General features: G+C 50.0%; 1 protein-coding gene across 4 annotated transcripts in view; it reads right to left on the bottom strand.

The window, feature by feature from the left end:
* Positions 1 to 903: 903 nt before the first annotated feature.
* Positions 904 to 20,616, bottom strand: part of FAM117A (family with sequence similarity 117 member A) — a 41,158-nt gene continuing 21,445 nt past the window's right edge. For all 4 annotated transcript variants that reach the window (XM_057714633.1, XM_057714634.1, XM_057714636.1 and 1 more), the window contains 7 exons: positions 17,834 to 17,997; positions 9,778 to 9,873; positions 8,402 to 8,512; positions 7,847 to 7,981; positions 6,477 to 6,678; positions 4,938 to 5,088; positions 904 to 2,094 (listed from right to left, as the gene is read on the bottom strand). In XM_057714633.1, the coding sequence (XP_057570616.1) occupies positions 1,794 to 2,094; positions 4,938 to 5,088; positions 6,477 to 6,678; positions 7,847 to 7,981; positions 8,402 to 8,512; positions 9,778 to 9,873; positions 17,834 to 17,997 (1,160 nt within the window). In that variant the 3' untranslated portion in view covers positions 904 to 1,793. The remainder of the gene's footprint in view (positions 2,095 to 4,937; positions 5,089 to 6,476; positions 6,679 to 7,846; positions 7,982 to 8,401; positions 8,513 to 9,777; positions 9,874 to 17,833; positions 17,998 to 20,616) is intronic.

Below are 20,616 nucleotides of genomic sequence, written 5' to 3'. Positions count from 1 at the left end.
TCCCCCCCTTTGTATGTGTGTTTTGGGAGCAAAGGTTATCAATTTTTTTGTCCTTTCCTCATTAGTACCGTGGAATTTATCACCAGATGGTCTGTGATTTCAATGACATTTTATGTAAAGCATTTTCCAGTATATCTGATGCTTACCTAGCCAATACATGGTAGTTGGGATAGCCTGGCTTAAGAGTTTGTTTTGAGGTTTTACGAGATAGATACAATTGTAGTTATTATGACTGCCCTTGGGATAGTCAGCTTTTAACCCATGCAATGGGGATAATGTGTCTTTTGTGAAAAAAGCTTTGTAAATTGCAAAGCACTATCAGATTGTTGAGATGGTTATCCTCATTTCCCCCAAAAGCCTCAAGAAGCTCTTCCTGGCAGGGCACTGTAAAGCTGAGAGGCTACAAAAGGACAGGAACAGTTTCTTATACCCTCTATGTTGTGGGAACTCACTAATGTGAAAAGAACACTCAAAAGGAGCTAAAGCTTCCCTAAAACTGTGCCCAGAGATTCGATCCAAATGCCATTCCCTTGTCTTGTTTTCCTTGCTGGTGCAAGGAGCACCCACAGTGTCAAACTGTTTCTCCTTGGTCACCCTCATTTCCCTGCTAAAATCCACTCTCCCTTAAGGTGTTTTTCCAGACTCACCCAAGAAAGGATGACTTCCCCACTGACTCCTTCACCTCCACCACACTCTTCATTCTGGACAGACTTTCCCTGGCCCTACTGTTTATATGTGTATGTAGAGAATGCAAGCCTGCTGTCCTGAGGACACAGACTCTGGATCCATCCACCCAACACTATGTGTTAAGTAAAGGCTCCTCTTGAAGACAGGGTTGAAGGGATTAATATGACACCCTCAATCTCCATCCCTCTCCCTTCCCCCAAGATGTTTAACAGAACCTCAAGGTGCTGGGAATATATTTATTTGGTCTATTAACACCAAGATCTGCAAAAACAAAAAACAAAAAAAAAACCCCAACAACTTCTAAACACAGGATAATAAAACTTGAACATTAACATTCTTCTTCAATTTTGTGTAAGCTCTGCAGTACGGAAAATATACAAACTTCAAACAGCTGCAAAAATAGTGTCTTTGGGAGAAAATAGAGTTTCTACATCGATACAAGAAAAATAGGCATTTTTCTAATCCAGCCCAGTCCTGGGGCAGGTGGAGGGTGGAGAGTCGCCACTTGCCACCCAGAGAAATGCCAGCTCTCCCTCTCTCCCACTACCCACCTGGGGCTGGGCAGGCTGGGCTGCTGCTTAAGACAATCTTAGGGTGAAAGCGAGATGAAAATACCACTTGGGAAAACGCTTGGTTCCCCCTCTGCCAGCAGCTGGATTGGTCAAGTGTTATGGCCCTTTCGGGCTGCTTTGGTCAGCTCCTCCAATGAGAGGGAGGCGTGAGGATGGGAGTATATTTGGGTCTCCTCGTCTGTGTCTGTGGAGGAGAGGGAAGGAAAAAAGACAATGGCCCTGTCCACAGACCTCTGGACTCACGACCCAGGGATGGGGGACCCAAGACCTTCTGGGTGAGTTTTCCATGAAGTGAGGGAGGTGGCAAGAACATGGTGTGACTTGTGAGCTGCCCAGCTGCTAGTGGAGAAGGCAGGTCCCCTCACATTCGAAGGGGCCGGTGTCCATCAGAAAGAGGACCCAGGGCTTTGACACAATAAATGAAAGTGCTCTAAGGCCGAGAGGGAAGGGCTCCTTCATCCCCCATCTCAGGGGAGCTAGAGAGGGGCCTGCCACCAAGGCACTGGTCTCCATGGTAAAGTGGGGGTGCGGCCCTCAGACCACCAGGGAACTCTGGAAAAGCACAGGCTCTTCTGATGGCGGGGTGCGCTGCCACAGCTCGAATGGCAGCGAGGAGGCCTTGGAGGCCTCTGGATCCTTCCGAGGCGGTGGCCTGGGGCTGGCAGGGGGGAGGGGGGACCCTGGGCTTGAGGGGCAGTTACGGAAGATGAAGCCCATGCTGGGGAAGAGGGGCTTCATCAAGCTGACGGGGCAGAAGGCCGAGCCGGTCGGGTTGAAATGGACTTTGTTCTTGTCGGGACAGGAAGTCAGGAAGGCCAGGTCAGGACCTGGGGACCTGGAGGATGGAGAGAGAAACACAGACATACGTGTGTGTGCATGCACACAGACATACGTGTGTGTGCGTGCACACACACACACACACAAACACACACAAACAGCCAGTGAGAAGGGATGGGAGGTGTCACAACATCAGGGGAGCAAGGGAGCTGGGTCTACAGGTCGGTAACTTGACCAAAAAAATGACAGGCTACTGAGCGACAACCAGCGTTTAGGCCCCGCAGCTCTCAATGTTTTAGAAATATGGCTAAATAACAGGAAATCTACTTTAGCTAAAAAGAGGAGGGATTAAAGCTAGACAGGAAAGAGAACTTCCTGACAGTGTGATTCTAGAAGAGGAGACTGAAAGATCTTTTAATTTGAAAGAGTTTATCAGTGAACAGTTTTCGGGGCAGACCACTTGCCTGAAAGCAGAGATCCAAGCAAAGTGACTTTCTTAGACATTTTATAGCCTAAAGCAGGGTTTCTCAGTCTCAGCACTATTGGCATTTGGGGCTGGATAACTCTTGGTTGTGGGGGGCCATCCTGTGTATTGTAGGATGTATAACGGCATCCCTGGCCCCTACCCACTATGTGCCAGTAGCACTACCACCTGAAGTTGTGACAACCAAAAATGCTTTCTGACGTTGCCCAATGTCCCCTGGTGGGTAAACTATCCCCCGCTGAAATCTACTGACCTCAAGAATCTAATTCTTGAGTAGATTTGAAAGACGTGATTTTCAAAACCCTTGCTGGGAGGAAAGGACAACAGCTAGACCTCATCAGGAGATCTAGCTTTTAACTCACCACGCGCTCTTGGCCTAACCTGCCTCACCTTTAATGTGGAAAGAATCCCTACCCTTCCGATCGTGTAGGGGAAATGGAAGGATTAAAAGAGGTCAGGTCAGAGAGTTCTAGAGTAAGGATTCCTTATGATAAAAAAGGAAGAAGGATGTCTAGCCATGCTTCAAGGGTGAAGAGCGCTGAGAAGCTGCTTGCTGTGAGGATTCCAGGCAAGAAGACAAACGTGCGGGAAGATAGTCAAGCTCTGCACCAACGCTTCCCATCCCCTAACTTTTTCTTGAAGCGTAATATCTACATACAGAAAAATGCACTTGGTGTACAGCTTGACAAACTGATTATCATTTAAGTTGTAGAATTCTAATCATTCCAAACCCAGGAAGAAGAGCGAGGCGCACGGAGGAGGGCAGATGTTGGCCCAGCGTGAGAGGTGGGAGGAGAGGTGGAGGGAAGCAAAGGCCCGTGTGTGGGTTGTGTTGGGAAGCCTGGGGGCCCAGAGGACTTCGCAGTGGCAAGGTGTCCTCTGACTGACAAGGGCTTCAAAGAATCCCACTTAGGCAGAGGTGCGGGGTGGGCAGGAGAGGGAATGCTCCTGGCGTGAGCATGCGCACGAGGAGCGTGACCCAGGGGAGACTAAGTGACACTCGAAGGACATGAGGGCAACCAGCCTGACCCTGAATGGCTCGATTCCCTTCCTGGGAAATCCAGGCCATCTTACAGGATGGGCAGCCGGAGAGAGGAAAATGTGGCAGAAGAACCACTAAACACAAGATCTTCCCAGTAAGAAAGTTCATACAATGAAGAGAGACCGATGCGCTGAGAATTTCTATCTCAGGACATCTTAGAAAGTAACTGATGGATCACCACCTCTCTTAAAGGGCTAACACAGGGGCAGGAAGCTGGACGAGATGACTTTAAACCTCTTGTGGCCTTATGAGCCTACAAAAGAATAAAGACAAGCAACAGCCTAATTGCCACAAGCAAATCCAGGTTGTAACTACTCAACTATACTGTGGACTGGGGAAAGGTACAAGAGCCCAGAGCCTGCTTAAGCTACAAGATCTGGCCTCTTCCCTCCACACTACCCCAGAGGACCCAGGGTTCTTGGAGAGATCCCAGGCAACAGTGAGGATGGGAGCAAACCTCCAATGCCCCTGGTTTTCTCCATAACTCCCATTCTGGGTTATATATGTACCTCCTGCTACTACCATGGGTTGTCCTCCCACTTATGTGAGATACAGATGGAGCCGTCAAGGTCCCAAACCCTGTCCTAGCTAAATCTTCCTCACTGCCATCGAATCCACAGCTTCCACTGTGAGCTGACCCCGATGAATATTACAGTGGCAGCGGGAATATGATGAACTCTTTTCTTAGCTCCTGCTAAGGGGGACTGTGGGCCATTTGGAAAGTTTTGGCTCTTGATTCTCTCTGCTGATGGGTGGGAACTGTAGTAAAGAAATCAACTTAGGAATGACTTCTGAATTGTCCAGTCTGGTTTGGGAATATTCCATGGTTCTTACTTTCAAGGACTGGAAATTTCTGTCTGGGAGTTCATGACACTTGACCCACTGCAGCTGCAGGGTAAAGATTTGACTCAGAAGCAATCAGAAAGCTTTTTAGGCTCCCTCTGCCACACCAGTGGGCATGAGACACTTCTAAGCTCTGCCTGAAGAGAATTACTAGTATGTTCTCTCTGATATGGTCTAGCAAATTCTCACACCTTCCCCAGGGATGGAAAAAAATAGAAGAAGCAAAGGGTTTAGGTTTCAGATCTCTTTCCTTTCCAGCTCCTGCTGCGCTTGTGGCTGGCATGTGGGCAGAGAGCAGGTTTCTATGGAGATCATGATAAGCAAAGATTTCGGTGCTCTGAGGAGGTAATGTCAACAAGTTTGATCATGGGAAGACTGCAGTACTGATCATCCACAGCTGACGCTGTCTCCAGGACGAGAGGGAGTCTGAGACTAAAGAGGGGCCTACCAGGTGGGATGCCGCAGGGCTCAGCCTGCATCCCTGTCCCCCCCTCGCATGCCCTGACCCTTACCAACCAGCTGAGGTACTCACGTGGCCTCTTCAAACACCCTCACTCTCTCACAGCCTTCCGGGGGCTCCCGTTTGAAGACGTAGCTGTGATTAGGCCGAGGGGAGGCGGCAAAGGCAAGGACTGGAGATGGGCTGCCATCTTCCAGGAAGGCTGGGTGGCCTGGAGAGGAAGCTGCAAACAGAGTAAGGTTGAGTCCCGTGGCACTAAAGGAAGGTCTCCGCTTTCCTGGGTTCAGGCCTTGGTATAAAGAGGCAGGACTGGGAGACCTGGTACGGTGGGTGGCCGTGGTTATGTTAATACAGATTGTTTGTCTACACTCTACCTTAAAACATCTTTGAGGCAGCGTACATAAATACAGACCTAGTATATGTGTAGCTGATTCACTTTGCTGTACAGCACAAACTAGCACAACATTGTAAAGCAACTACACTCCAATAGAAGAAAAAATTAAATACCATAAAAAGGGGCCCAATAAAATAATAACGATAAATAAATTTTTTTTAAAAAAGAGAAAATAAAACCAGAATTGTGTGTGTGGGGGGGGGGGGGGATACAGATCTTGTTATACAGGATAAAAAATACAGTTGAATTGAGGGAAAAGTCGGGTCTAATACCAATTCTATAATCCCCAGAGGTAGACTGCGATCGCAACTCCAAGTCTCAGACTTGAAAGAATCCTAGTGTCTGTGTCTCTGCCTTCTTCCAAGACTGTACCGCCCTGCCTGCCAACATACCACAGCTTCTTCCTTTCCACGGTCTTGAAAATCTATCCCTCCTTTCAGGAAGAGCTCTTGTACTGACTCAGACGAGCAATCTTTACTCAGCCCCACTTTGTGGGATAAAATTCCTCTCACTTTCCACACAGCAAATGTACTTTGCCTAGGTTGCAAATATTGACTTTATCTATATTTATCTCACACTGATTCTCTATTATTCTACGCTCGGTTTACCTCTGTATTGTGAGATCGTGCCTTTGACCAGCCTACCTCATGGGGCTGCAGTGAGGATCAAGTTAGGTGATGCACGCCATAGTGCTTTAGAATGTCAGGACCACTATTACAGGAGGAGGGACTCGTGTCTTGTCCTCTCAGTGACACAGACATGGCAGAGTACAAAGTGGAGATTTGGAGTCAGAAAGCTTGGGTTTCGATCTGGGTCCAACTGTGTGACCCTGGGCAAGAGACCACATTCTTTTATTTACAGCATTCACACCCTCCCTGAGATGTATTGCTGGTCATGGGTACCGTGGACACCTGGGCGGGCTCGTGGGCTCTCCACGACCGCATGCTGAAGCGCAGACAGAAGATGGGGGTGGGAGGGATTGTTCCTTTGGATTACAGTGAGGATTAAGGAAAACTGTAAGTGCAGAAACTTCACATAAGTTATAAATCAGAATCTATATCAAGGACCAGTATAACATACAGAATACAGACGACTCATAAAGATATTCTAGTTGGTTCATACGTGAAACCGGCCAGAAACTGACGAGCGTTAGAGGAGGGCATGGAGAGGACCCCGTGCCCCGTGTGGGCCCTGCGGCCTTGGCCCCCCCAGTTTACCTTTGTCGTTGGGGAGGGATGCCAGCTCCTCGGCTGCACCCCGGTGTTCCTCACGGCTGGTCTGGCCGGAAGGCTGGGGGGATGCCAAGGGCATGGAGGGAGAGCTGGCAAGGTTTCCTGGCTCCAGGAGGAGGAGGGGATGATCACAGCTGCCGCTCTGGGAGGGCGCGGGGGCACGGTGCCCGTCGGGGATGTCAAGGATCTGCCGAGGAAGAGTGGGGTCGCGACTCTCCGGCCTGTCTCTTCAGGCCAGCAGGGCTGCGGTGACCCTTAGGGTCATCCCCTTGCCATTGTCCTCGTCCTCTATTCACAACACACAGAGGCAGCAGGACACCATTTGCTCACATCACTGACTTTCCCAACAACCCCCAATCTAAGAGACAGCTCCTCCTGCTTCTCCCAGAGCACTTCGTTCTTTTCCCTCATAGACAGCGCTTTATGACTACATAATTATTTCACGGTTTCATCAAGGTGTCGCCCCCACGAGGCTGTAAGCCTCACGAGGGCAAGGGCCTCCTGTGTGTCAGGCTCTGGGAACCCAAAGGTGAATGACACATGGGGGCACGAGAAGGGGCAAACCACCAGGGCACTGCAACAGCTACAGGCCACGGCAGGACAAATGTGCAGGTTATCACCACGCACCAAATACACCCATCACTGCCCCCCCCACCCCGCCCTTTGAGCATTCAATAGTACTTGTATCAGAGCTCACCAATCTGTGTGCACGTGTAAATCCGACATATACGCACGTTAAAAGTCAACCAGCAAGTAGATCATAAACTGAGGAGTGTGCCCATTAGAATTATATTAATACTGCCCAACTGGCATTCCCCAGTTGTCCTGTGTCAGTATAAAAATGTGCCTGAGACTGCAGAAAAGGGAGCAAATAACTCTGCCTGGGAGTGGGGCAGGGGAGACGGCTGCACAAAGGCAACTGGGCACGAAGGATGAATGCATATCGCCAGGTAGAAATGGAGGGACGGGCCGCTTGACCTGAGGCACAGCTGGGTGACGGTGACGGTGATGGTATGCCAGGAATAAACACGGAGCTGGTGCTTTGGCTGAAGAGGGATGCCGAGTCCCTTCTTTCCAGCCAGGGGCCCTCCTCTCTGCCAACCCCTGCTCCTTCTCTTTCTACTTAATGCCCCAACACCTTCCCCAATTTCACCCACCCAGCTCTGCTGTTCTTGTGGTCAAGTCCATTTGAGTCTAATAAACTCAGCTTGTGTCCCTCCATGGGGTGGTGTTAGCATGTTGCTCTGCTGACGTGCACAGCCTGTGGGCCCCAGACAGCGCGCGTCCTACCTTCCCGTGTCCAGACTCAGCAAAACCCTGCCTGTCTACGCATCCAGGGTATGGCCCCCACTCACCCGCAGCAGCTCCTCTTCACCCTGCTCCTTCACAAACACCTCCTCCAGCTCTTGGTTGAGCCCTTCCAGGCTCCGGTGTAGGCAGGGGCTGAGTCGCAGGACAGGGGACCCTGAGGGGAAGCTGGGAGGGGAAGCCTGAGGAGGAGGCGAATGAAGTCATCACTGAACCCCACCAAATCCTGTCCCGTTATCAGTTCTGACCAGGGGGTAACACTCATGTCTACACAGCAGAATCAAGTGAGTAAAGGAGAATTTGGAGACTGTTGCCAATTGCAATAGGTCCATTCAATGGGGTTTTCTCCAGAAGGCAGAGCTTTGAGAGGTCTGGAGTATGCTTTTAGAGTCTGCATCATAGCCTCAACTGTACAGGGGGTGGGGATGGAGGAGAGAGACATTCAGCACAGCAAGAAGCCCTTTCCAATGTTGCACCAAAACTTCACCTGTCACCCACGCAGCCATAGGCCCTGTAGTGCAGGAGGGCTCAGAGGACCCGCCCACACCAGGGGGCCTGCCCGGGAGGATGACAGAGAGGACAGGGCTGGGGGAGAGACGTACCCTCAGTGCCCCCCGCACAGCATGGTCCCCTTGGAGCGGGGAGCCCCGCTCCTTCTCTTTCCCACCGCGGCTCAGCTTTGTCCTCTGCAGCTGTTGCTTCAACTTGGTGATCTGGCGGCCAGGAGAGGGGAGAGGACAGGCAGGTGAAGCAAAACAAAAGTGCCCTGGGTCCTCCCTCCCAGGCATGGCTCTCACCAGAAGCCCATGAAAATACATAAAAGGAAGATGGAAGTTACTCTTCCACCTCAGAATACCCCAGTGGTGTTCAAAACGGTGGTGATAGGTTCATCAGGCAAGTTGGCCACCATATTAACCAGATTACTGGATTTTTGAATTACCATGTATTCTGCAGATGGCTCAGGTTCCGAAAAACTAAAAATATGCAACACTGAAAACATTTTTGTCTTTCACAGATTCCAAAGGCATGGAATACTACTCTATTAATAGACAGGGGAAATGATGTTTTTGAATTCACTCCTCAAAGTACATTCACCGCTATCTCAAAGGCCCTGGGACCAGGAAGGATGGAAGGATTTCCCCCCATTTTAAAGTAGGCTGCACTGAGCAAGGAGCAGCCTCTCCAGAAGGAATATCAGCTTTTGTCCCAATTTCACATCCTGTAACAATTACGGATAATCATCAACAATTTTGAATATTGTCCCAGTCACATTTGTAATTCTGGACCTACCGGTCCTTAGTGTAAATACTCTGGTAATTACAAATTGTAAATACTTTGTATTTCCCACTAGCCTTAAGTACTTCATATGCTTTCTCTGTTCTTGCAACCAAGAGGGCCGAAGCTACGGCTCTGTCAAGGGTGACCCCTGGTGAGCTGGCCTCCCGGGGGCTCGCCACAGCATCCAGGCGCAGCTGGGTTGGGAGGCCTGGAATCCAGCCTATGGCTTTCTCTACTCACCCGCAACCCCTGGGGCCCTCATGAGAGCAAGGGAGGGCCAGGAAGACGTGTTTGGGAACACATTACTATTTTTCTCTTCTTTTAAAAATAAGGCTGGATGAGTAGTTAAGTAGTAAATGAGGTGGGGGGGCTTCCAATTCCTAGAAGCTCGCTCTCTTTCTCCAGTCTCTGAACCACTTATCTGGATCCAACCTTGATGTAAAGTGAGAACAATGGCCGCCCCCACCCTTAGCTTGGCTGCTGGAGGGCCAAGCCCCTGCCTGCAGGAGGGCCTGGGCTCATAAAGCCAGGCCACCAGGAGGCTGGGAGGCAGCTACGAAGGCGCCATCTCATTAGGAAAAAGCTAGGTCGAGGCAGGTGAGACTGGAAACGTGGGTCCACTTTGGAGCAGATGTGTCCATGGTGCTGCGGGTAGACAAGAGGCAGCTTCCCTGGCTGGGGAGTCAAAGGGGGCAGTTACCTCTTTTCGGTGGTCTGTGCTGCCCCAGGACGCTGAGCGCTTATGTGTACAGGAGCTGGCCCGCTCACCTTCAAGCTCTTGCCAGGACAGGGGGGTCTGCAGGGAGAGAAACCCAGTGAGACAGAGCAGCTTCTCAGGCAGGCTCTGGGGAAGCATACACACCATTTCCCGGGACAGAGGTGGTGGCTCTTTGAAGTCTTCTCATCAACCTCCTGGACACTGCCAACCCCTTTTATCCTTTTATTCTTTCAGGCTTCTCCAGCTGCACTGCCTCTTTTCCAGGCCACATCCTCCAAAAAACCTTCCCTGATGAGCCAATAAGGCCAACCTGCTCTTTACTCTCTTAAGACTTTCACCCATGGATTATAGCCTATTTATTCCAAGTGCTTCTCCCCAGCAGTGAGGACCAGTATTGCCCCTCCCCATCCCAACCAGCTCCAAGAGAGGACGGGCTCAGGGAACCACTGGCATCCATGATTCCCTCCCCATCTATGTGCCCAGCACGGGCCCAGGTTCCTGAGAGCCTAATGAAAACAAGTTACCGAATGGGAACCCATTAAGGAATCACTAATTGGTAAGACAGGAAACAGCTCAACAGAGATGCCCTGCTCTCTAGCCTGAACCAATGCAGGAAACTTCTGTGCAGTGCAGTGCCTCAAGCTTGTTCCGTGATTTTTCCCTGTCCACAGAGTGCTGGGGGCCCCAAAGACCTACTGAATACACAGGGAGGGGACATTTTCATAAAGGAGGGAGCCAGAATTCTGAACTCAGCGCTGAGTCCTGATCCCTCTTGGCTTTTATCACAACTCCTTCTCTGGGCCCTGCTCTGCCCCTTGTGAGAACCCGGCTCTCAGTCCGCCACCCTCCCTCCTCTGCTGCACAGAAGACAGAGGACCCACGATGGAGGCAGGGGGAGCTGTAGACCCACTTCCTGAGCCCCCACCGGAGGGAGGGAGCTGTTGGCTCTAAGCAGGAGGCAGAGGAGGACATGATCCCCACCCCCAAGCGTCCTTACTCCCATTCCAAGGGAGGTGCCCAAGGGGGAAGGCTCCAGTGGAACCAGTTCCTCTCTAACTTCTTTGCACAAGCTGCCAAAACCATGAGGGCCTGGGAACTGTCTCCTCCAACAGATCTGCTGACCTCCCCCGAGAGATTGTTGCAAACAGAAAAGGGGGAGGATAAGAGGGAAAAAGCCCAGCAACTCACCACCCAACAGCTGTTGAGAAAAGCTCGGCAGAGGCAGTCTGAGCGGGACTGTGGGAGCAGGCTGCCCTGCGCAACAGCTGCAGGGGAGAGGGGCCATGGGGGGCCGAGCCTCCCTGCCTCTTTCTTCTGCCCACCCATCAGGACCTTTACTGGGCCATGTAACACAGCCAGGGTGAAACAACTGCCCTGACTCCCTTCACTGAGGCCAGCACCACAGGGGAGACCCTCGGGAGATGCATCCCCACTCCTCCTTCTTTAGGGCAAAGAGCATGTCCTCAGGTCTGTACCCCAAAGCCTCGAGGTGCGGCTGGCTCTGACAGTGGAGACTAAGCAGCTGGTCTACTTCCAAACGCCTATCATAGTGTTGGCAGACAGAGAATCAGAAAAGGCTGCTGCATATACTAAAAAGAGAGAAGCCCACCTTTCCCACAGCCCCCTGAGCTGAGCAGATGCACGAACGCTCCTCCCCTCCCAGGGCTCTAAGCCAAATCTATAGATAACTAGTTCTGCTCATCAAAGCTCTGAGTCCCACTCAGGCTTGTTGCCCCTGGGAAGGTGGCAGAGACTACAGAGGAGGGGTGACAAAGGCTAAGGTGTTGATGCCTGTTATTCCTCCTCCGGGAAGACACTGCACTTACAGGTGGGTGGTGAGAAGGAGGTAAAATCAGCCACATTCGGGTTGCCACTGGTTCTACTAAACATCTCTTGCAAACCCTTCAACTGCCTCTTTCTTCTGAGATATGCGAGGGGTGGAAGGAGAAATGCAGGCTAGCGCTGGAATGGATGTGAATGCTCAGGGCAGCTGGGATCATCTCCTATTTCACCTCAATCTGCTTGGCAGCATCTCCCAGCAACTACTGCCTACTCTGTAAACTGTGCTACTAACCATTGCTTTGCCTCAACACCCACCCCTGGCCATAGACATCATCATCTTACCCTCCATCTGTGGGATCTCTGCCTACAGGCAAATGTAGCTCCACCTGCTTTTTCTGTCCTTAATCCTTGACTCTAAGCCTGGCCTCCCCACCTAAGATGCGCTGCCCTACCAGCTCTTCCCAGCCTTCCCATCAGAAGCCCTTCCTAACTGTCCACCTCATGCGGCCTGCTGCTTCACTCTGCATCTTCTCTGATCAGATGCGTTCAGGGTACACATCACTCATGTACTCAACAAAGAGTTACTGAATGCAAACTGTGTTCCAGGTGCTGGGGACACAACAATGCACAGAATGACAAAAATCCTCATCCCCTCTGAGCTCAGGTTCTGGTTGGAGGCACGGTTTACACAGTGATAAGTACGAAGAGGAAAATACAGCAAAGAAAGGGGGCAGGAATGCTGTGGCGGGAACATGACTTTAAATGTCAGGGAAGTCCTCAGTGAAAAGGGAACATCTGATGAAAACATGAAGAAGATGAGGAGTGAGACGTGGATATCAGAGGTGAGGGTGACCCAGATGGAGGGAATAGCAAGTGCAAAGGCCCCGAACCGGGAGCCAGTCTGGTGGGTTTGAGAATGATAAGGAGGCCAGCATGGCTGGGGCAGAGTGAGTGAGAGGCAGAGTAGTAGGAGACGAGGTCAGTAGGTGTGACAGATTGAAAATGGCCCCCAAAGAAACCGGGTCCTAGGCCCTGGAACCTGTAAATGTTACCTTATATGGAAAAGTTTTTGCAGATGCAATGAAATTAAGGATCTTGAGATGTGAAGATTATCCTGGTGGGCCCTAATACCATTAAAAGTGTCCTTATGAGAGAGATACAGGGAGATCAGACACTCACACAAGGTAAGGCAATGTGATCATGGAGGCAGAGATTGGAGTGATGTGGCCACAAGCCAAGGAATGCTGGCAGCCACCAGAAGCTGGAAGAGTCAAGGAATGGGTCTCTCGGAGAGCCTCCAGAGAGCATATAGCCCTGCCAACACCTTGATCTTGGCCCAGGGGAATGGAATTCAGACTTCTGGCCTCCAGAACTATGAGAGGATAAATTTTCATTGTTCTAAGCCACTAAATTTGAGGTAATTTGTTCCATCAGCCTCAGGAACTTAATACAGTAGGTTATCCTGTGTTTGAAGATGTTTACATGTTGGCCTTGAGTATTCTTCAGGCAGGCATGTGCACAGGTGTGGGCTTTGGCCCCTCCAACTGACCTGGGAGCATCAAGAGAGGGACCAGGCTTGCCCCTTATATCCAGGGCCCCTGGATGGACAGACCCCTGCTCCTGCGTCTCATCACAGACATCTGGGCCAAGGTCTCCTTGCAGCACAGAAGCGTCATAGCTAAGGAAGGCTACCCTTCAAAGAGTGACCCTTCATGGCACCACAGGGGCCAAGCGGGCTGTGTGACAGCACTGTAAGTAGTTGTTCCAGATGGTCCTCTGGAAGCAGCATAAAGCTTGGGCTCAGCAGGTCAGTCATGTTTGTCAAGGGGACTCACACTCGGGAACAGATTTATCTGAACACCCTAGCTTGCGGGGAGCAGCTGAGGGAGAAGCAGGACTGCTCACTGGCCATGAGGCGTCAGCCAGTCATGCAGATGATGCTCGGCTTATGCAAAACTGGCTGTGAGTTAGACCGAGGAAGCCTGGCCTGGAATACTGAAGTCCCAGAGCAACACGCGGGATAACTGGGCGAGGGCAAGGACAGCTTTATAACAAGAAGGCTGGGGTGAGATGGAGCCTGCAAACTGGAACCTCCTTCTTTGCCCCCCACCCAACTAAGCTTCTATCCTGATTCTGAGGCAGGAAGAGTCCTGGTCCTTGCTGTCTCCAGTGACCTTGGCTGGGCCCTGGGAACATAACCCAGTGTACCTATGCGGATGTGTAGAGCAGCATGGTGCCTGGCCTAATAGAGATGCTCAGTAACTGTGTGCTGAACTGAAATTCAGCGGGGAACCAGCCCCTTGGGACTCTGGCCAGAAAAAGAGGCAGGAAAGGCTCTGAGGGTGGTCTGCTGGCCAGCGCTGAGAACTCTGGTTGCAGGTGGCCAAGGGCACCATCTCTGGCCCTACAGTAACCGTGCAACCCTCAGATTTTCCATCATGGACCCATTTTCAAATATTCTGTGCTGCTGTCAAACCATATACTGAACAACTGGTCCTGCTCACCAGTTTGGGCAACAGGCACTGTGCCCAGGCCCTCACGCCCACAAAGAAAGGCCCACGATAAGCAGACTGAATCATGTGTCATCATCAAATGCTGAGGCACTGGACTGGGAGAAGGAGGAGGACAGTACACAGCTAGGGGAAGTCACAGAAAGGGAAGTCTTCCCAAACAAAGCATGCCACCTCTGCCTTTCCCTTCAGGACACTCCATGCAGTTTGTCAAGGACTTAAGCTACTTTTTTTCCAAAGGGTAACTCAGGCCTAAAGAAAAAAAAAGTCGATCGTAAGGGCATCCCCACTTCACTTGGAGCCTGCAGAGGAAATGGGGCTGGGGATGAGCAGAAGGTGGGCCCGGCAGAGCAGGCACCCAGGGTCCCGTCTGTCTGCAGGATGAGAATGCCAGGGGGAACTTGGCTCCAACAGTCATCCCAGCTGTGGTGAGACCACTTCCTCCCTCCAGAAGAGTGCGAGAAGACTCACAGCAAGAAGGCACAGGGCAACCGCAACCACACCAGCATGTGCCACCGCCACCCGTCCTGGCCCCGGCCCAGTGCCAGCAGCGGCCGGCCCACAATACTTGGTGGCCAGCTCTGCGTGACCAGCTGACCTAGGGCAGGACAGTCAGGAGAGGGGAAAACACATTCAGATGGACCTGGACTATCCTGACCAAGTCCTCCGAGACACAAAGAAACCTCTAGATGATGGTGACACCACACAAGAGCCTTCCTATTCCTCGCTGACCAGCCCCTCTGCCTCCAGCACTCGCTGCACCCTAGCCCTTCCTCACACCCACCAAGCTGACCTCTGGGAGACCTGCTCATCCTGCTCCCATAGCCCATCCTGTCTCAGAACATGTAGCGGCTCCAAAGCACTCCTTCCCCGATGACCACATTCACACCTCCTTAGAAGAACCAATTTCCCAAATAAGACCCGTCCACCTCTCTTCTTCTCTGGCCCCAAATATTTGGGTAAGCCTGCTCTCCATGTCAGATTCAAGTGGCTTGGGAACCACTCGTGCTATCCTTTGTGACTGCTTAAGGGCTTAAAACACAGCTAAGCCCAGGGAGGGAATATTGGGACTGTTGGCAACCTGCTACATTCAAGAACTGAGAGCTTTTAACTTCATCTTCTGCCTTGGGAGAATCCTTGAGGACGCAGCATGCCAGGTGTTCTGATGTGAAACTTGCAGGGCTCTCGCCTGCCCTAGGGGGTTTGGAGAGGGAGCCAAGCTGCTCGGGCTACACCATGACCATGGCTGCTGTCCTCACTGCAAGTCCTGCCCCTCGAGTGCCAGGCTGACGAGGTCTCCAAACACACACTCTGGTGGCTGGCTGGGGTGTGTGTGTGTTTGGTGGGGGTGGAGGTCGAGGGCAGAAGTGAGGCCTGCCAGATGTGGTGGATGTACTTCACTGGTGTGGCTAGAAGAGAAAGTACAGAAGGTGGGGGCTGGGGGGGGGGAACAGCCCCCCTCAAACTCAAAGGGATTAAGGAAATGTGCTGGCGTCATTTATTTTTAGCGACTTATAAGCTTCCAAGAACTTTGGTAGATCCTGCCTCCCGACCTTCTCCCCACTCTTCTCTACAACCCCTTGTTTCACTCCCATAAAACCTATCCCTCATCTCCCGTCCTTTCTGGGTGATGTAGCTGCACTCAGTAGGGAAGAAGCACCAATTACTTTGGGAGATGCTGAAGAACGTAGCTTGTGCCAGGCCAGGGTGCTCAAGCAGGAATTTGAATGGAGCCCAAAACCTAGAACCAGAAAATTGCCAGAAGGCCAGGAATGAAAGACGGGCAGAGCGCATGCTTGGGTTTGGATGCCCACGTTGATCAGAATTCTCCCACCTCCTGACTGCGGCCACAATATTGACAGGTTGCTAAGAGTTCCTCGAGGGCTGGAGCCCATCCCAGGGAAAGAGGAAAGCTGCACAGCTCGGCCTCGCCAGACCCACGGAGGCGCATCGCTGACCTCTGTCTTGCTGTGGCAAGAAGCCCAGACTTGTTATATAAAAGATCTGGCCTGCAGCTGGAGCCTGAGCAAAAACACACAGCCTAGAGCCCAGGCCTCTAAATCCAGCCAAGGAACATCTGAGGCCAACCCTGCCTTGAGTTGACAAAGAGAACGCCATCTGAGGAGTGGGATGGAGGCTTCCTAGAAGGCTGGTGGCAGGAAATGACAGTGACAAGGATACAGCGATACGAGGATAGGCGGGCTGCATGGAAGCCTGCTGTCTGACGAAGGGGGATGCAAACATGTGCTTACACAACCAAAGCAACCTCAAGTCCTGCTCCTCCAGGAAGCCCTCTGTGACTAGACACGTTCGTTGGACTAAACGCTCTCTCAAAAGAGAAAGGGTGTGTGCTCCAGGCACGGGAGGGGGAAGTACAACTATGCTATTTGCCCTTTTCAGGGGACACAGGGAAGGACAGTGTCTGGGGCTCCCAGGGAGTGTGTGCTACCCGGAACATGCTCTCCCTTCACAGTCTGTTCCTAGATCTAAAGAGTGCCATCAATTTTAACTGCAGCAACTCTTGTTGGTCCAAGGTGGCATATTCCTATGAGAATTCCCCTCCTGTAAACTCTGCCAGACATTTGGCCCCATCTCATCTTCTGGCTCCCTGTTCACTGGCCTTCATGGAACTGGCATCCAGACTCACCAAGGCCAAATCTTGTTCTCATTTCCTTGTTCTTCACTCTGACATGCCAAGAACAGTACTGGGCACTCAAACCTTCGCTAATAACATTTGAAAATGGATCTCATTTAAAAAATAAATAAAGGGGACTGATGAGATGTGCTCAGCAGAGGAGGATGGGGGAAGTGGGTGCACAAAACCCTTTCCCACTTGGCTGGCGCCCCACCTCCAATCAGGCAGGGCGGGCACGCTCTAGCGCCTGGCCCAGCATCCCCTAGGACACGGGCAGCCTCTCCTCTGAGCCTGTGTTCTCCCCACCCTGTTTCCTCTTTCCTGAGAACAACTCATTTGTTCTGAAGTTGAACAGGAATGAGCTTAAACTGCATCAAAAGGGAGAAGATTTGACTCTTAAAAACTTAACTGCTGAGAATATTGAAATCCTGAGTCAGATGAAGAAATATATTCGTATAATTTCACAAGATGACTTCTTGCTCAGGCTAACACTACCTTATTCAAAAACTGACCAATGGCCTAGATGATTGCAGAGATTCCATCTAAGCTTAGGATTCTTAATGAAAAGAGAAACCCTGAAGAGGGAACCTGGGCTCCGTCAGACTCAAATGTGTCCACTGAAATCCCAGACGGGGCTGCTGACTAGGGATCAACTCTCCATTATCCGAGAACTTTCCACTCCTATTGCTCCAGTGGGATCTGTCCTGGCTCAATACAGTTTTTGGCCACCTCTTCCAGCTGTCTGGGGACTGCATACTCAGTTGAATGTTGGCCTGTTTTAGCAAGGTAAATCTCATTTATTAAAACCTAGAATAAAGTCCAAAATCAATCTTGTATCCCCATACAGAATACTAAAGCCAAATTGAAAAACCCAGATTGCCTTCTCTCTCCCACCAGTCAGGTGGAATGCAAACTAATTTTCAGGTAAATTTACAATGAGAACTAAGCTGGTAAACATGAGATGATGAAAAGCTACGTGGTGAATATGTACAGCCAAAACCCAGGACAAGCCTCATCAATGACTGAATGTTGGTAAGTAGACCCAAGGCCTCCTCAGCCAGCCCACCGCCCCATCCTTATCCCTTATCCCATGAGTAGAAAGCTTCATTACCTGGGTGGCCTTGTCATTGGTACAGCAGGTGAAGGCCCCATCAGCATCTCGTGGCCACTGGCCCAGAAGGTAGGAGCTGAGGATGGTGTCCAGGGAGAATGTACGTCGGACCTGGGGTGGCTGAGGCCTTGGCTTTTCTGGGGCCACAGAACACAGGACACTGGCTGGAAGAGAGCACAGCCCGCACACCTGGATGTCAGCATGGAGGCAGCTGACGCAGTAACCAACCTACCCTCTTTTAAGAAGCCTCGCCGGACTGCCGCACCTTCACTTATATATTTACCTCCCTCCTACAGGAATTTGCAGCAGGCCATAAAAGCACATACAGCCTGATGAAAGCTCTCCTGGCTTAGCCTGATGAAAGCTCTCCTGGCTTAACCAGCTGGTCTTTGTCACTGGAAACAATTTACACCATTTCACTCTGGACGAGGGGTTACTTTATACATGTCCTTTCTCTCCTGTTCCTAATGGACTACGGACTGTGAACCCCCAGGTCTCCACACTGAGTTTCCTGAGAGCAGGACTGCTTCCCATCATTAAAGAAGTAACTGGAAGTGGATAAAAACGAAGTTTTCCTCCATCTTTTATCTCCTGCCTTTCATTTCCTTTTATCGCCTGCCTTCTTCCAGCACTGATTGCAGGGCTCCTATGTACAAATTCAACCCAATTAACTGAAGTACTCTTCCCACTTCCTCCAAGACCATTAGCACCAGGGAACCTGGGTGACTGAGGCAGAGAATGGTGTAACCACTTGCAACTATCTAGGATCCAGGAAGATATCCAGGTCTTTTGGTTCTCTCCTCTGTCTCTGACCGCTGGCTAAATGGAACGAAAATAAAGCAGTTATAAATCCACTCATTTTATTTTCACCTTGATTAAAGCTTTCTGGGAGAAGGTAAAAGTTGAAACTGTTGATAAAATCTAAGGGTTCTGGAATTATCTGTAGGTTTCAGTCATATGGGTTGACCATGTTTTCCACAGCCACATTCAAAACACACTACAATCTTAAGGTCTATAAGGGTCTTCCCTTTAAACAGAGCAAAATGCTTTCACATCTGTGCTAATCTCTTGATAATTCATGTGTGCATTAAGCACAGCAAAAGGAACTGGGGACTGTAGATAGAAATAAACTTGAAGAGCTTTATATTAAAAAGACACTAACAGGTTGGCAGCTCTTCAAAAAGTTAAATACAGAATTACCATACCATCCAGCAATTCCGCTTCTCAAGGAGATATCTGTAAACCTATGTTCATAGCAGCACTATTCACAACAGCCAATGGGCAGAAACAACCCAAGTGTTCATTGACAGAAGAATGGATACACTAAACGTGTTCTACACATACGATGGTGTCTCAAAAAGGGATGAAGTTCTGATACATGCTACACCACGGATGAAATTCAAAACGTTATGCTACATGAAATAAAACCAAAGGACAAATACTATATGATTTCACTTATAGGAGGCATCTAGAATAGGCAAATTCATAAAGACAGAAAGTAGAACAGAGGTCACCAGGAGCTTAGGGGGAGAAGGGAATGGGGCGTTATTATTTAATGGACACAGAATTTCTGCTTGGGGTGATGAAAGTGTTCTGCAAATGGACAGTGGTGATGGTTACACAACACTGTGAGTGTACTTAATGCCACTGAATCATAAACTTAAAATGGTTAAATGGTAAATTTTATGTTATGTGTTTTACACCCCCCCAAAAAAAGAGAGAGAAGCACTAATAATACTATCTACAGTCTCCAAATCCATTTACATATTTACACACATTTTGACATAGTATGATTAATATGAAACATATTACATGATATTCGTTGTCCTACCCATTTCATATACCTATTTCCAAGGATCAACAATCTGCCTGTCATTTTTAAAGATTACAGAACAGTCCATCAGGTTGATATGCTGCAGTTTGCTTAGCTACTCCCATATTATTGGACATTTGAGAGGTTCCCCCCACCCCAATCTGGATATCATAAATGTTATCACATGGATAACTTTTAGTTTTTATCTAATTTCTGACATCTTTCTAGGTCATTTCCCTCAGCCATCATACAATGTGTGCTCATTTAAAACAAATTAAAAATGACTTATAAAAGTGGTGTGGGGAATTCCCTCCCGGTCCAGTGGTTAGGACTCTGTGCTTTCACTGCCGTGGGCCCAGTTTCGATCCCTGGTCAGGGAACTAAGAGCCCTCAAGCCACGTGGTGCGGCCCAAACAAACAAAAAAGTAGTGTGAATTGTGAAAAATTCAAGACATATATAAAAAACCAGAAAAAACTTCAAATCTTAACACCCAGAGATAATCACTGATAACACTATGACATATATATCCTTGGGGGCCTTGCCTTCCACGTGCATGCATGTGTGTGCGCACACGTGTGTGCTTTAAAATGGAAAGTGGGATTATACTGTACATATTATTCGCAACCTTATATCATAAACATCTTTCCAAATCAATATATATTGACTTACAACACACGCTTTTACATGACCTTACCACTCTTAAAACTCCTCAAAGGCTTTCTTTCAAAGATGGTACTCAAAGGCCTCGTGTCCTGGTCCCACTTACCTTTCCTTTACATGTCACTCCTCTTCAAGGTCTCTATGTCCTGGAAAAACTACACTATGCAACATCTCCCACCTATGTCTTGGGCCTGCCCTCCTCTGAGGTTGTGCACATGTGCTCAGGGCTGAAATCTGATCCATTTGTCTGGGCCAGCCTAACCATCTCCACCTCCGCGGAGCCTCCAGCATCCCCTGGAAGGAATGGCT

The sequence above is a fragment of the Hippopotamus amphibius genome, chromosome 17 (genome assembly GCF_030028045.1).
Source record: "Hippopotamus amphibius kiboko isolate mHipAmp2 chromosome 17, mHipAmp2.hap2, whole genome shotgun sequence".
Lineage (NCBI taxonomy): Eukaryota > Metazoa > Chordata > Mammalia > Artiodactyla > Hippopotamidae > Hippopotamus > Hippopotamus amphibius.
This window is presented reverse-complemented; position numbering and strand designations above follow the sequence as displayed.